Source organism: Panthera pardus, unplaced genomic scaffold (genome assembly GCF_024362965.1).
Source record: "Panthera pardus isolate Hobbes unplaced genomic scaffold, ASM2436296v1 HiC_scaffold_25, whole genome shotgun sequence".
NCBI classification, from domain to species: Eukaryota; Metazoa; Chordata; class Mammalia; order Carnivora; family Felidae; genus Panthera; species Panthera pardus.
In genome coordinates this window covers 60863254-60879295 of record NW_026526821.1, presented here as the reverse complement: position 1 = coordinate 60879295, position 16042 = coordinate 60863254, and the positions used below count along the sequence as shown (strand labels likewise).

The following is a 16042-nucleotide window of genomic DNA, read 5'->3' as shown; positions in this document are numbered from 1 at the left end:
GAACGCAGGGTTCTGACAGAAGCTGGGGGCACGAAGGGTAATTGATTGCTCTTCTGTGAGGGTTCCCTGGAGTGTAGGGAGTTGCAAACTTCCAGCTCTGGGGCTAGAGAGCAGGCACCGCCATATTCATCCCACCTATCAGCACTGAAATCCTTCAAGGAAAAAAAAGTAGTGCTACCCAATGGAGGCCAGAGCTGCTTACACCAGGCCTCACCCCGCTGCACCTTTGAGGCCCATTTCCATTGAAATAAGTCAGCCTGAGAATCAGTGCAACAGGCCCCTCCCTCAGAAGACCAACAAAAACAACTCACTCACACTAAGTCTACTGATCACAGAGTGCTGAAAAGCTCCAGCTCTAGGGGAAATAGAATCTAGCTTCCTTTTTACTTTTATTCTTTATTGTTTTTTTTTTCATTTTTTTCAGTTCCTTTGAAAATTTTTAAAAATTAAAAAAAATTTTTAAATGTATTTTTATATATAATTTTTTAATTTATTTTCATTGTATTGTATTTTGTATTTTTGGATCTAGATTCTTTTAACAAGCAGACCAAAACACATCTATGATCTAGTTTTGTTTTTTTTCTTTTTTTGGGCGGGGGGTGGTTCTTTTCAGGACAAAATGATAAGATGGAGAAATTCACCCCAAAAGAAAAAAACAGGAAGTAGATCCTCATAGCCAAGAATTTAATCAATACAGATATAAGATGTCTGAACTAGAATTTGAAATAATTATAAAGATACTAGCTGGGTTTGAAAAAAGCATAGAAGACGCTAGAGAATCCCTTTCTACAGAGATAAAAGAACTAAAAGCTAGGTCAAAATTAAAAATGCTATAACTGAGATGCAAACCCACATGGAGGCCATAAAAATGAGGATGTATGAAGCAGAGGACTGAATCAGTGATATAGAAGATACAATTATGAGAAATAATGAAGGTGAAAAGAAGAGGGAAACAAAGGTAATGGATCACGAAGGTAGACTTAGGGAACTCAGTGACTTATTAAAATGGAATAACATTTGTATCATAGGAGTCCCAGAAGATGAAGAAGGGACAGAAAAAGACGCAGAAGGTTTATTTGAACAAATTATAGCTGAAAACTTCCCTAATCTGGGAAAAGACAGACATCAAAATCCAAGAAGCACAGAGAACTTCCATTAAATTCAACAAAAGCTGACCATTACCAAGGTATATTGTAGTCAAATTCACAAAATACACAGACAAGGAAAGAATCCTGAAAACAGCAAGGGAAAAAAAGTCCTTAATCTACAAGGGAAGACAGGTCAGGTTTGCAGCAGATCTGTCCACAGACACTTGGCAGGCCAGAAAGAGTGGCAGGATATATTCAATGTGCCGAATGGGAAAAAAATATGCAGCCAAGAACTCTTTATCCAGCAAGGCTGTCATTCAGAATAGAAGGAGAGATAAAGACTTTCCCAGACAAACAAAAACTAAAGGAGTTTGTGACCACTAAACCAGCCCTGCAAGAAATTTTAAAGTGGAGGGGGGCCACTCTGAGTGGAGGAAAAAGAAGACCAAAGCAATAAAGACTACAAAGGCCCAGAGGACATCACCAGAGACACCAGCTGTATAGGTAACACAATGACATTAAATTCATCTTTTAATGATCACTCTGAATGTAAATGGACTAAATGCTCCAATCAAAAGACATAGGGTATCAGAATGGATAAAAAAAAGAAAAAAGCCCACAAGACCCATCTACATGTGGCCGACAAGAGACTCATTTTAGACCTAAAGACACCTGCAGATCGAAGTGAGGGGATGGAGAACCATGTATCATCCTAATGGAGGTAAAAAGAAAGCCAGAGTAGCCATACTTAGACAAACTAGATTTTAAACCAAAGACTGTAGCAAGGGGTGAGGAAGGGTATTATATCATAATTAAGGGGTCTGTCCATCAACAAGATCTAACAATTGTAAATATTTATGCACCCAACTTGAAAGCACCCAAATATATAAATCAATTACTAATAAACATAAAGAAACTCATTGATAATGATACAATAATAATAGAGGACTTTAATGCCCCACTGACAACAATGGACAGATCATCTAAGCAGAAAATCAACAAGGAAACAATGACTTTGAATGACACACTGGACTGGATGGCCTTAACAGATTGATTCAGAACGTTTCATCCTAAAGCAACAGAGTACACATTTCATGTGCACACGGAACATTCTCCAGAATAGATCACATGCTAGGTCACAAATCAGCCCTCCACAAGTACAGAAAGATCTAGATCATACCATGCATATTTTCAGACCACAACTTGACATCAACCACAAGAAAAATTTGAGAAGCCCTCAAATACATGGAGGTTAAAAAACATCTTGCTAAAGAATGAGTGGGTTAACCAGGAAATTAAAGAAGAAATTTAAAAAATACATGGAAGCAAATGAAAATACAACAGTCCAAAACCTCTGGGATGCAGCAAAGGCAGTCCTAAGAGGGAAGTATATTGCAATACAGGCCTATCTCAAGAAGCAAGAAAGGTCCCAAATATATATCCTAACCTTACACCTAAAGGAGCTAGAAAAGGAACAGCAAATCCTAAAGCCAGCAGAAGGGAAATAATAAAGATGAGAGCTGAAATAAACAATATAGAAACAAAAAACCAGTGGAACAGATCAACAAAACTAAGAGCTGGTTCCTTGAAAGAATTAATAAATTGATAAACCCCTTGACAGACTGATCAAAAAGAAGAAAGGACCCAAATAGATAAAATCATGAATGAAGGAGAGATCACAACCAACAGCACAGAAATACAATTATGAGAATACTATGGAAAATTATATGCCAACAAACTGGGCAATCTGGAAGAAATGGACAAACTCCTAGAAACTTACAAGCTACCAAAACTGAAACAGGAAGAAATCGAAAATTTAAACAGACCCATAACCAGCAAAGAAATTGAATCAGTAATCAAAAATCTCCCAAAAAACAAGAGTTCTGGGCCAGATGGCTTTCCAGAGGAATTCTACCAGACATTTAAATAAAGTTAATACCTATTCTTCTCAAACTCTTCAAAAAAACAGAAATGGAAGGAAAATTTCCAAACGTCTTCTACAGGGCCAGCATTACCTTGATTTCAAAATAAAAGACCCCACTCAAAAGGAGAATTACAGGCCCAATATCCCTGATGAATATGGATGCAAAAATTCTCAATAAAATAGTAGCAGATCTACTTCAACAGTACCTTAAAAGAATTATTCACCATGATCAAGTGAGATTTATTCAGTATTTGCAAATTAATCAACATGATACACCATATTAGTAAAAGAAAGGATAAGAACCATAAGATCCTGTCAATAGATGCAGAAGAAAGCACTTGACAAAATATAGCATTCCTTCTTGATAAAAACCCTCAACAAAGTAGGGATAGATGGAACATACCTCAACATCCTAAACGCCATACATGGAAGACCCAGAGCTAATATCATCTTCAATGGGAAGAAACTGAGAGCCTTTTCCCTATGGTCAGGAACAAGACAAGGATGTCCACTTTCCCCCTTACTATTTAACATAGTATCAGAAGCGTTAGCCTCAGCAATCAGAAAACAAAAAGAAATAAAGGGCATCCAAATTACCAAAGAAAACGTCGAATTTTCACTCTTTGCAGACTACATGATACTCTTTGTAGAAAACCCCAAAAATTGCTATAACTAATACATGAATTCAGCAAAGTCACAGGATATAAATCACCATTCAGAAATCTGCATTTCTATACACCAGTAATGAAGTAGCAGAAAAAGAAATCAAGGAATTGATCCTATTTGCAAGTGCAAAAACAGTAAGATACCTAGGAATAAACCTAACTAAAGAGGTAAAAGATTTATACTCTGAAAACTATAGAACAATTATGAAAAATTGAATAGGACACAAATGGAAACACATTCCATGTTCATGGATTGGGAGAACAAACATTGCTGAAATGCCAATACTACCAGAAGCAATCTACACATTTAATGCAATCCCTATCAAAATACCACCAGCATTTTTCACAGAGCTAGAACAAACAATCCTAAAATTTTTATGGAACCAGAAAAGTCCCCAAATGGCTAAAGCAGTTCTGAAAAAGAAAAAACTGGAGGCATCACAATTCTGGATTTCAAGCTGTATTACAAAGCTGTAGTCATCAAGACAATATGGTACTGGCACAAAAACAGACACAGAGATCAATGGAACAGAATAGGAATCCCAGAAATGGACCTACAACTATATGGCCAACTAATTTTCAAGAAAGCAAGAAAGAATATCCAATGGGAAAAAGTCCCTTTAACAAATAGTATTAGGAAAACTGGACAGCAACATGCAGAAGAATGAAACTGGACCACCTTCTTACATCATGCACAAGTAAACTCAAAATGGCTGAAAGACTTAAATGTGAGACAGGAAACCATCAAAATCCTAGAGAAGAACACAGGTAGTAACCTCTTTGACCTTAGCCAGAGCAACTTCTTACTAGACATGTTGCCAGAAGCAAAGGAAACAAAAGCAAAAATGAACCATTGGGATGTCATCAAGGTAAAAAGCTTTTGCACAGCAAAGGAAACAATTAACAAAACTAAAAGGCAGCTTGCAGAGAAGATATTTGCAAATGACATATCTATTAACAGTTAGTATCCAAAATCTATAAAGAACTTAGAAACTCAACACACAAGAAACAACCCAATTAAGAAATGAGAAGACATGTATAGACACTTTTCCAAAGAAGATATCCAGATGACTACAGACACATGAAAAGATGCTCAACATCATCATCATCATCATCATCATCATCAGGAAATACAAATCAAAAGCATGATGAGATACCAGCTCACACCTGTCAGAATGGCTGAAGTTAACAACACAAGAAACAACAGTTGTTGGTGAGGATGTGGAGAAAGGGGAACCCTCTTGAACTATTGGTGGGAATACAAACTGGTGCAGCCACTCTGGAAAATAGTATGGAATTTCCTCAAAAAACGAAAAATACAACTACCCTACCATCTAGCAATTACACTACTAGGGTGTTTACCCAAAGGATACAAAAATAGATTTAAAGGGGTACGTGCACCCCAATGTTTATAGCAGTATTATCAACAATAGCCAAATTACAGAGAGAGCCCAAATGTCCCATCAACTGATGAATGGATATATTCAATGGAATATTACTCAGACATCAAAAAGAATGAAATCTTGCCATTTGTAATGACGTGGATGGAGCTAGAATGTATTATGCTAAATAAGTCATTCAGAGAAAGACAAATACCAGAAGATTTCACTCATGTAGAAGTTAAGAAACAAAACAGATGAATATATGGGAAGGGGAAAACGAGAGAGAGAAACACACCACAAGAGACTCTTAATGATAGAGAACAAACTAAACAGAGAGTTAATGGAAGGAGGTGGGTGGGGATGGGCTAGATAGGTAATGGGTAATCAAGATAGTGAGGGTACTTGTTATGATCACCACTGGGTGTTGTATATAAGTGGTGAATCACTGAATTCTCCTGAAACCAATATTGCACTGTATGTTACCTAAAATTTAAATAAAAATTTTTTAAAAAATCTGACACCTGAAAATAATGATAGTTTCTCAAATAGAATAAATATAATTCAAGAAATGCTTTAAAAAAAAGGTATACACAAGGCCATTAAGCACATGAAAACATGCTCAATATCAGTAGCCATTAGGGACATGCTAATCAAAATCCCAATTAGATACCGGTTCACACCTTGTAGAATGGCTATAATCAAATAGATGAAATGTAACTGTTGCTGATCTGGAGCAATGGAAATCTTCTTTTGCTGGTGGGAATGTAAAATGGTGTAGCCACTGTGTAAAAGTTTGGCGGTAATACCATTGTTAGGTATTTACCCTGGAGAAATGAAACCTATATCCATGTAAAACTTGTTCATGAATAGTCATAACATTAGTCTTCATAGCTCCAAAGTGCAAAAAACCCAAAGTCCATCAGCTGATGGATACATAAAATGTGGTCTATCTGTACTATGGAAGAGTATTCAGCAATAAAAAGGAATGGACGGATGCTACATATGGATGAATCTTGAAAACATGATAAGTGAAAGAAGCCAGTCTCGACAGGCCACACATAACTCCATTTTTATGACATGTCCAGAATATGCAAATCTATGGATATAGAAAGTATATTAGTGGTTGCTGGGAATTGGGGGGAAAGGAGGGATGGGGAGTAACTGCTAATGGGTATGGGCTTTCCCTTGAGAATGTTCAGGAATTAGATGGTGGTGATGGTTGCACAAACTTGTGACTATACTCCAAAAAACAAAATTGTATGCTTCAAGCATGAATCTATGGAATGTGAATTTCTCTAAATGAAGCTTTCAAGCTGCTACTAAAAAAAGAGGGTTCTATAAAATAATTCTGGAGTTTCTTATCAAAGTTCTTTTAATAAAAGTTGGAGCACTTAAACAGGGAAAAAAAATATTTTTCCCTTTTCCAGTGAAAAGCAGTACCACACAAACACAACAGCAGACCTCAGTGATACTCTGCAACAGGGACCACTGTGGAATTCTCACTTTAGGGGAACCTTTAAAAAACCACTTGAGCTATAGAACACCTTGATTGCTTGAACTGCAAAGAACCATGGCCGCATAAAGAAGCTATGCTTCTTCATTTATTCTTCACCACTGAAAAGAGAGTTGAAACTTGGATTATATTTGGCTCTTGATTGTATTAAGTGATCAGAATAAAATTACTGTGATTCTAAACTTTTTCAAGCATTTCCTGGTTTTTGCTCATGCTTTCTCTATGAACATCTATTGTTTCAGTTTTCTCTGAATACTTTCCTTTTGGGATAAGGCCCATCACTCATCCAATGTGCTTCTGTTGGGGGTGACCCATTACCGTGTGTAAGACGCAGGGCAGGCCAAAATCATGTGGCCTCATCCCTTTCTCCACAGGGGCTGGTCTAATTCAGAGGCATGTGATCCAGGGAAGACAACAGTCCTTTTGTAGGATTTGATTAGTGGACCCTAGAAAAGGTTAGCTCTTTCTTTTGGATCATGGATCTTAAGGATGTGCACTTTTGGCTGCCAGGCCTCTTCCCCATTATGTGAGAGAGGACCAGCCTGAAAATGAAGCCCGAAACAAGAAAAACAGTCCCAAAATGGAGGACAAGAGCCCTGGCAACAATCAGAGGTTTGTATCCAGCTACGCCTACTGTATGATATTAATATTAAAGTTGTGAGGTTGTTACTCTAGTGAATCGGTGCAAATGAAGCATTTCTCCTCCAAGGAATCAAACACATTTTTAGAACTAAATAGGACAGATTGAGTAAAAGAAATCTTTATCCAAAGCTTTCCCAATAGACATTTTCTCCCCACACTGAATGTTATCAATTTTAACAGTCCCATCAGTGGCCTTCATAATATTCACAAAGGATGTACCAACTGAGTCATCTGGTTGAAGAGTCAAGTTGGAAAATAACAATCTTTCCACTTTTTGTGGTTTAGAACAATTCTCAATACACATTATGTTGCTCTCAGCTCATAGCGGTTCGATTAAATTTTTCTTCCAAAAATAACTTAGAGGAAGAATCATTTACTTTATACATATTCAAAAACAGAACTCATCCATTTTCTCCAGTGTTTGTGGAGGGAAATACTGGTCTAACCCATTAGATACAGCAAGTCTGTCTCCTATTTTGGTTTCTCTGTTTTAAGTGATCAGAGAAAATCCTTTGTTGTTTTCATTTTGGTTTCAGCATATTGGCGTCAATATCCTTTTCTTCCTCGGAATCTTGATCTGGCATCCAACTGAAAATAAACATATAATTAAATCAGATTTTGTACAACACAATTAAACACAGCTTTGGTAAGTGGTCTCAATCTGTGACAGAACTAAACCACTTTCCAGCACAGTCAAAAAGGCAACTGTCAGAGCTACCAAGAAAAAAAAAAAATAAAGATGGCATTAAAAACAAAAGTTCCATTTAAGGTCCCAATAAGGATTTTCTTCTCAAGTAGAATCTGAATTATATTTATATTTTTCCCTCAACTATACTCAATATGTGTGCTTCTAGCAAACTTAATTTTTTTTTATTAAGTTTTGTTTGGGTTAATATTCAGATGTATTTGAACTGCACCAAAAAAACATAAAATACGTAGGAATAAACCTAACCAAAGAGGTGAAAAATTTGTACACTCAAAACTATAGAAAGCTTGGGGCGCCTGGGTGGCTCAGTCGGTTAAGCGGCCGACTTCGGCTCAGGTCATGATCTCACGGTCCGTGAGTTCAAGCCCCGCATCGGGCTCTGTGCTGACAGCTCAGAGCCTGGAGCCTGTTTCAGATTCTGTGTCTCCCTCTCTCTGACCCTCCCCCATTCATGCTCTGTCTCTCTCTGTCTCAAAAATAAATAAACATTAAAAAAATTAAAAAAAAAAACTATAGAAAGCTTATGAAAGAAACTGAAGAAGACACAAAACAATGGAAAAACATTACATGCTCATGGACTGGAAGAACAAATATTGTTACAATGTCGATACTACCCAAGCAATCTATATATTCAATGCGATCCCTATCAAAATAACACCAGCATTCTTCACAGAGCTAGAACAAACAATTCTAAAATTTGTATGGAATCAGAAGAGACTCTGAATAGCCAAAGTAATGTTGAGAAAGAAAACCAGAGCACATCACAATTCCGACTTCAAGCTGTATTACAAAGCTGTAATCATCAAGACAGTATGGTACTAGCACAAAAACAGACACAAAGATCAGGGGAACAGAATGGAGAACTCAGAAATGGACCCACAAACGTATGGCCAACTGATCTTCCACAAAGCAGGAAAGAATCACCAATGGAAAAAAGATGGTCTCTTCAGAAAATGGTGTTGGAAAAACTGGACAGCAAAATGCAGAAGCATGAACCTAGACCACTTTCTTATATCATACACAAAAATAAACCCAAGGGGCGCCTAGGTGGCTCAGTCTGTTAAGTGTTGGACTTTGGCTCAGGTCACGATCTTGTGGTTGGTGGGTTCGAGCCCTGCATCAGGCTCTGGGCTGGCTCTGGGCTGACAGCTCAGCCCAGAGCCTGCTTCAAATTCTGTGTCTCCCTCTCTCTCTCTGCCCCTCCCCTGCTTGCACTTTGTCTCCATCAAAAATGAATAAACGTTAAAAAAAATTTAAAAATAAACTCAAAATGAACATTGAAATGTATTTGAAATCTTTAAACAGTAAATCACACCTAACATTTAGGGATTAAAAATGTTTAAAGTATCTACTCATAGGATGACTACATGTTCTTTGACTTAAAGCTCACAGTGCAGCCTCTTCCAAGGGTGGTGGGGTACGCAGAGGGTTTTAAAGTCAGTATATAAGGCAAATTGGCATCTTAGAGGACTAATAGTGAATCACTCTTGGACAAAGACTGTACAAATCTATTAGTCCACTCAGGAGTTCCCTAGATGGCGCTTTCTAGTGTCAAAGTAGAAGTAATAAATAATATTATCCACATTCTTTTTTCTGAATGATCTCACTTGCAACATACATGTAATTGCTAGGTCATTCACATAATTTTTAGCATACCTAAAATTTTTAGCATAAGCTTTGCAAAAGCTATATAGCCTCTTACCATTGATCTTTTACATTCAAAAAATGAGTATTTCAAAGCTTTGCAGTTTCCTTCCTTCAGACACTGTCGAGGGGATTTTCCTTCCTAGGACACAGAAAACAATATAAATACCTGGAGAATTTCCTCACAAAGTACAAAATAACTATCGTTTTGAAAGTAGTGCTTTTTTTTTAAAGTTAAAGAAAAAAAGTAGTAAATTATATGAGAAAATATTTTGTGATTCATTTTGACTGCTGATGTTTAGGGAGAACAGGATAGAATAAAAAAATGTATCAAATAATTTTGGAGCACTTTTTAGGGTGCCCTTGAGTTCTTGAAAATACTAGTGTCCATAAGATACTTTTCTTTACACAGAATCGGAAACAGGCTCCAGGCTCCGAGCCATCAGCCCAGAGCCTGACGCGGGGCTCGAACTCACAGACCGCGAGATCGTGACCTGGCTGAAGTCGGCCGCTTAACCGACTGCGCCACCCAGGCGCCCCATCTTTCAAATTTTTATGTATCTCGCAACTAGTATTATTAGCTCCTTATGGGTAAGAGAGTAAAGGTGAAAGTAATATTTTTTTTTCCTTCAGTGTTTCTAAAATTTTTACACTCCAGAACTCATCAAGATAGATGAGTGGACATGCATACATGTACACATGCATGTACATACGAGAGATCAGGCCGGCTGTAGTGGGAAATGGGTTTGTTCTGGAAGGACCTATCAAGTGGCTTTAAAGCCTCCAGGTATATATCCTTTTAGTGCAAGCACTATTACCTTCAACACATCCCTGCCCCCCACCCAACGGTCAAATTCTCTAATTTCAGAAGCACAACCACATAGAACTGGAAGAGGAAGGGGAGATGTTAACAGAATTGAGACATATTTGTGAGAGAAGATCTGCCTGGGCCTGATGTGAAATGAACCCAACTTTAAGCAGTGAAAGCTAAAAGAAGGCTAAGAAGCAAACTGGACTAAACCATTCCCTTCCTGCCAAGGTAAGAAGCACCTATAAGAATGCTCACAGGAGAAACTTATTTTTGATTCTTAAATAAGATTTTTTAAACTATAACCATTAAAAATCAGACTTGACAAAATTATATCTGCAAAACTAGGTGAGAGCTAGAATTTAGTATGGGTTTTTCAAGGTAAACATGGAACAAAAATTTTAATACCTCTTCATAATCTTAAAATATTTTTTAACAAAGACATGTTTAACTTAACACAAAAGCATTTAAATATGCTGGACACACAGAACATCAATAATGTGCTTCAGAATTCAGGGGCGCCTGGGTGCCTCAGGAGGTTAAGTGTCTGACTCTTGATTTCAGCTCAGGTCACGATCTCATGGGTCATAGGATTGAGTCTGGTATTGGGCTCTGCACTGGCAGCATGGGGCCTGCTTGGGGTTCTCTGTCGCTCTTTCTCTGCCAAGCCCCTGCTCAGCCTTTCTCTGTCAAAATTGATAAATGGACATTTAAAAATATATATACTTCACAATTCAAAGAGGCAAGATTAAAATTTAATTGCAGCAAAACTTCTCTTTTTGGATGCCCTATCTTATTAATTTGTCTATTAACTAAGCCCTCACAACAACTAATTTACTTTAAAAAATATTCAGAATGGCCCCAGATCAGTTCAGTGGGAGGTTAAAAAATGTTAGATATTCCTGCTCAGACAGGGCTTTTACAACCAGGTAGCAAAGAAGGTATACATGTAGAAATGCCAACCGGCAGTGTGGCGTGTCACATAGTAGAGAAGTGCCAGAGGGTAACAGGGAGAGGTGCTAAAGGGGTTCTGTTTCCCAGGAATGTAAATATATAAAACAACATCTGGAAAAAGTTGACAGGACTTAAATTTTCTGAATTACCTGAGCTTTAATTACATCAAACTGTGATACGCAATTTGTGAAGAAAAAAAAAATCAAAACCTTAACATTATGATTACCTATTAAGGAAATAAAACATACACTGCTTATAAACATTAGCCTCATGCAGTGCTTGGCAATATAAAGGAAAATGATGAAACCTTCCTACTCAAGGTGAGTTCCAGTGTAAAATGGGTCAAGCAATTCTGACTGAGAATAAAATGACCCTGGCTCAGTGTTAATTTTAAAAGCTCAAACAGCCAGAATTAGGTGCCCTAAAATCAGAACGTTGTTAGTGTGGTACTGAATGCTTAGAATGTTAATAAGGAACCTAGAATACTTACTACTCAAATAGAAACATCTGGTGCATTCATGCACTGGGAAAAATGTAACCCCAATTTCATCAACTCTTCATCATCCAGGGTTTACCTTCAAGCAGATTTTGGCACCTCAACCCCACCACTGCAACCACTCCTCCAAACCTTTATTTTCCAAGTGCCATGTCGCCCTTCTTGTTTTTACTGTGAAAAATGCTACAGGGTACCATATCTGTGGCATTCCCAATTCTTGGGAATCTTGCCACTTTCTAGTCTGTCTGCCTGCTTAGGTTCTAGATTTTAATTGTCATCTATATCAGTGAATCACAAAACTGAATCAGAACAGAGTAGCAAGCTTCCCTGCACTGTGTTCCACCCTAAAACTCTGTAATAAGATGTTGCCGATGGGATGTTTGTTGCCCATGTGAATGATGTGAAGGCAAATAGAAGAGTAAATAAAACTATACCAAAGACTAGAACTCTAAACTGATGCTTCCCCAAACGGTATCTTTTTCATAAGCTTTCATGCCAGACTGCCAACTGCCTAATGGAAAGATCCATCTAATTCTAAGAGAGATAGAGACAGGTTAATTCATCCTCCTTCACCTCTACACCAAATGGCAGACTGCCAGTTGTCCCTTAACATTTAACTCTTCCTTTCTTGTGAGGCATATGGCTGCGCTAGATTTCCCAGCCACCCTTGCAACTGGGTGTGGTCATATGACTAAGTTCTAGCCACTAGAATATGTGAGGAACTGAAATGTAAATCTTCTGCGTTGGTCCTTAAAGGCAAGTGACTTGCCCCCTCTTATCACTTCACGTCATCACGTCATGGCCTGATGATATGGAAGGAAGGCAATCTTGGACCACGCGTGTGAGAATAACATCCTGTCTCCCATCACAGCACCTAAAACCACAAGATCAACAGTGTCTGGGTCTATGGAAGGCTGAGGGGAGCTGTCCAGGACCTATTTACAGGCACACACAAAAAGCAAAAGAGAATTTTCTATCTTTTTTTTTTTTTAATTTTTAATGTTTATTTATTATTGAGAGAGTGTAAGGATGGGAGGGGCTGAGAGACGGGGAGACACAGAATCTGAAGCAGGCTTCAGGCTCTGAGCTGTCAGCACAGAGCCTGACGCAGGGCTCGAACTCACAAATCGAGAGATCATGACCTGAGCAGAATTCGGACGCTTAACTGACTGAGCCACCCAGGCACCCCAAAGAGAATTTCCTATCTTGTTCAAGCCAATGTTATTTTGGGTATCTGTACCATGTACCCGAACCTATATCCTAACTAATACACTCCCAAGCTTATTTACCTTCTGAGGGCAAGATCAGTGATTCCTGGGGCGCCTGGGTGGCTCAGTAGGTTAAGTGACTGACTTCGGCTCGGGTCATGATCTCACAGTCCATGGGTTCAAGCCCCGCATTGGGCTCTGTGCTGACAGCTCAGAGCCTGGTGCCTGCTTCAGATTCTGTGTCTCCCTCTTTCTCTGCCCTTCCCCCACTCACACTCTGTCTCTCAAAAAATGAATAAATGTTAAAAAAAAAAAAATTAAAAGATCAGTGACTCCCAAACATGGCTGTGCCCAAGAATCAACATGGGATACTTTTATAGGGGTAGGAGGAGCAGTGGGATCTATACTTTTAAGCTCTCTGCCCCATCTCCAGGTAATTCTGATTAAGTCAGCAGGTCTGAGAGCTTGTTAATGGAGACACACAGGAGACAACCTGTGATTCAGGTTTCTTGAGCATAGTTTCAACCTTTTTGATTCCCCAGGAGTCATAAAATCCTAAGAAGTCTATCCAAGAGCTGCCTTTTGAATCTTTTTCCTTGCTTCTCCTTTCCAGCCCCATAGGGGTTGACATCCTCACCCCCATTACCCTGAGCTTCTCTCAAACCCTATAGTTCCTTGACTATTTCCCATTGTAGCACATAGAACTAAATATTTATTTTGAATTCCTCCTGAGAGTCAGGTCCAGCAGCTTTTCCAGTGGGTTAAAGATTAGCAAGGAAGACTACAGCATCCATCTGCTAAAAGATCAGATTAACTTTATACAAGGAGCTAAATCTTATCATAAATGAGGTCATTCAGGGCAGACACAGACCTCAGCAGAATGTCCCTTGGTCTTCAGAGTCCCTAGGAGGGGCATGGTAGGCTGTAGCTGCCAGTGACACTATCTGACAAGGTATCTGTCCTCTTATCTACGGACCTCAATGTTTTGCCTCAATACTGCCCTTTTACACTCCTCTTGAAGTCAGGATGAATTTAACATAAACTGTACACACATTCCCATTTAAAGTACTTTTTACAAACATCATGTTCTCTTAATTGACCAGCATCGATAAAGCCACATATTCAGCTAGGGAAAGCAAAGTCTGTGCCATGTGTCCTGGCCATCATCTCTGCCCAGTTTTCCAGAGATCTAATTTCTACACAGGAGGGAATGTATCCCAATCATCTGTATATCCTCTGAATTAGAGCTTGGCACTCAAATGCTGACTAAATAAATGGATTATTGCAAAAAAGCAACTTGGTATCCTCCTTGCCTTCAGTTTCCTCCTCTACAGTTTCTTTTCTCAGTCCCATCGTGTACTTTTTTCCCTTGATTGCTCATCTCTATGGCCTTCTGATGCTGAGTGTCAGGAGAAAATCTAGGGCCCTCACTCTGACATACAAGGGCTTTCACACGACAGTCTTCCTCTCAAGCTTTCTGTCACATTCCCTATCACCCAGGCCTAAGAGGGCACTACTAGCTTCTCTTGGTCACATCTCTCTGATTTGCCCATGCTGTTCTTTCAGCTTCTTTCCTCAACCACCACATTCCCCACTCTTTTACTTGATAATCTACTACTCCAACTTTAAGACTCAGATCAAATGTCACCTTTTCTGTGAGAAGTTTCCAAATTCTCAAGTTGCTGTTCATTGGACTCCTGTAGCATTTTGTTTCCAAATCTCATCATTAAACAAATATTAACTAAATGCTTACACAGCCCTTATTACAGGAATTTAGCTCCTTACATGTCTATTCTTCTCATCCGACTAAACTCATTTAAGGTAGTGACTGAAACAATTCATCTTTGTATCACCAGTGCATGGCATCATGCCTGCCACTTACCGGGCGTTTACTAAGAGCTGGCTGAATATCTGCACCAATGAAGCAGCAGATTGGAAACAGCCCTGGACAGGGGAGTATAAATACAGGGCACCTCAGTTTCCTCATCTGTGTAAGAGAGCTGGACTAGAGAACCTTAAATTCATAACAACTCAAGCTTTACGACACAACACACCGGAGTGACCAGTCTCACTTGACTGCTAAAATCAGTGAACCAAATGTAAAACATTAATCAGTAGAAATACTGATACAGCTTTATGATGGATATCCATTTTGGGGCAGTTGTCTTTCCTTTGAAATAAGAGCAAATTACCCAGGTCCCCAGTTAACTCTGGACCTCACTGCTTGCCTCACTACACTAAGATTGAGAAGACGTGGCTGTAGTGAGGGGAATGTAGTGAAAGCAAGATACAAAATAGTGGGAAAATGGAGCTGCTTCGTTTACAACTTATCCAGGAACGTATCGAACTCCAACTCAGAAACAAACCCAAACCAAGAGAAAGTAAATATAGCATATATTCAGCCATAACTGAACGGAGAAAGGAGAAACTACTAGTCAATACAGTGTACCAGGTTTATGTAATTCTCTGTTAATTTAGAGTCTCATTTCCTAATACGCAAGAAACCTGTCTCATTCTCCTTTCTATCTCCTGAAGCTAGCAGTGGCAGGCAGCATCTAATACATGTTTCTTGAACCGAAATCGTTTATCTTTATCTCCAATTTAACACCGGAGGGAGCTGAAGCTCCGACAGCGGATGTGCCCAGGTTCATTAAACTGGAGCTGTGATCTACACCTAGGACTTCTAACTCTGGGTCCCGTCTCCTGACCACCACCGCAGGCTGACCGGGAAACCTTGGCCGGGCCCTGCCTCTCCGGTTCCAGCGTCTCATCACCCCGAGCGCCCGGCTGCGCTACCTGGAGCACACAGTCCGACTGCAGCAGACATGCGCCCAGGTCCTCCTTCACGCCCGCGCACGCGCCGCCCTCCGGCTTATCCTCGTAATACCGGGGCATGACTGCGAGGGGGCCCCAGCTGCCGAGACCCGCTTCCGTCCGCAACGGCTGCGACCGGGTTGGGAGCAAGCGACACTCGCGACGGCAGGAACCGGAAGCCGGCAGAAACAACTTCCG

General features: G+C 39.4%; 2 protein-coding genes across 2 annotated transcripts in view; one reads left to right on the top strand and one right to left on the bottom strand.

Moving 5' to 3' along the window:
- The window catches only part of INPP4A (inositol polyphosphate-4-phosphatase type I A), a 155970-nt gene extending 140118 nt beyond the window's left edge, over positions 1-15852 (top strand). Inside the window, exons 26-27 of the transcript XR_008417817.1 lie at positions 10433-10603; positions 15750-15852. The gene's annotated coding sequence lies outside the window, so the exon portion shown is untranslated. The remainder of the gene's footprint in view (positions 1-10432; positions 10604-15749) is intronic.
- LOC109272938 (cytochrome c oxidase assembly factor 5) lies at positions 7317-15934 on the bottom strand. The gene is made up of 3 exons (XM_019459571.2): positions 15827-15934; positions 9623-9706; positions 7317-7802 (listed from the first exon to the last, which is right to left on the bottom strand). Exons 1-3 carry the CDS (start codon positions 15923-15925, stop codon positions 7761-7763), a joined length of 225 nt encoding a protein of 74 aa, XP_019315116.1. The 5' UTR covers positions 15926-15934; the 3' UTR covers positions 7317-7760.
- Between the last annotated feature and the right edge of the window lie 108 nt (positions 15935-16042).

What these genes read in the sequence shown, in the direction of transcription:
- LOC109272938 (XM_019459571.2), bottom strand. Translation starts at nt 15,925, where the DNA reads ATGCCCCGGTATTACGAGGATAAGCCGGAGGGCGGCGCGTGCGCGGGC. An exon ending in AGTCGGACTGTGTGCTCCAG is followed by an intron (nt 9,707 to 15,826) that starts GTAGCGCAGCCG and finishes TCTGTGTCCTAG; the next exon opens with GAAGGAAAATCCCCTCGACA. An exon ending in TTGAATGTAAAAGATCAATG is followed by an intron (nt 7,803 to 9,622) that starts GTAAGAGGCTAT and finishes GTTTATTTTCAG; the next exon opens with TTGGATGCCAGATCAAGATT.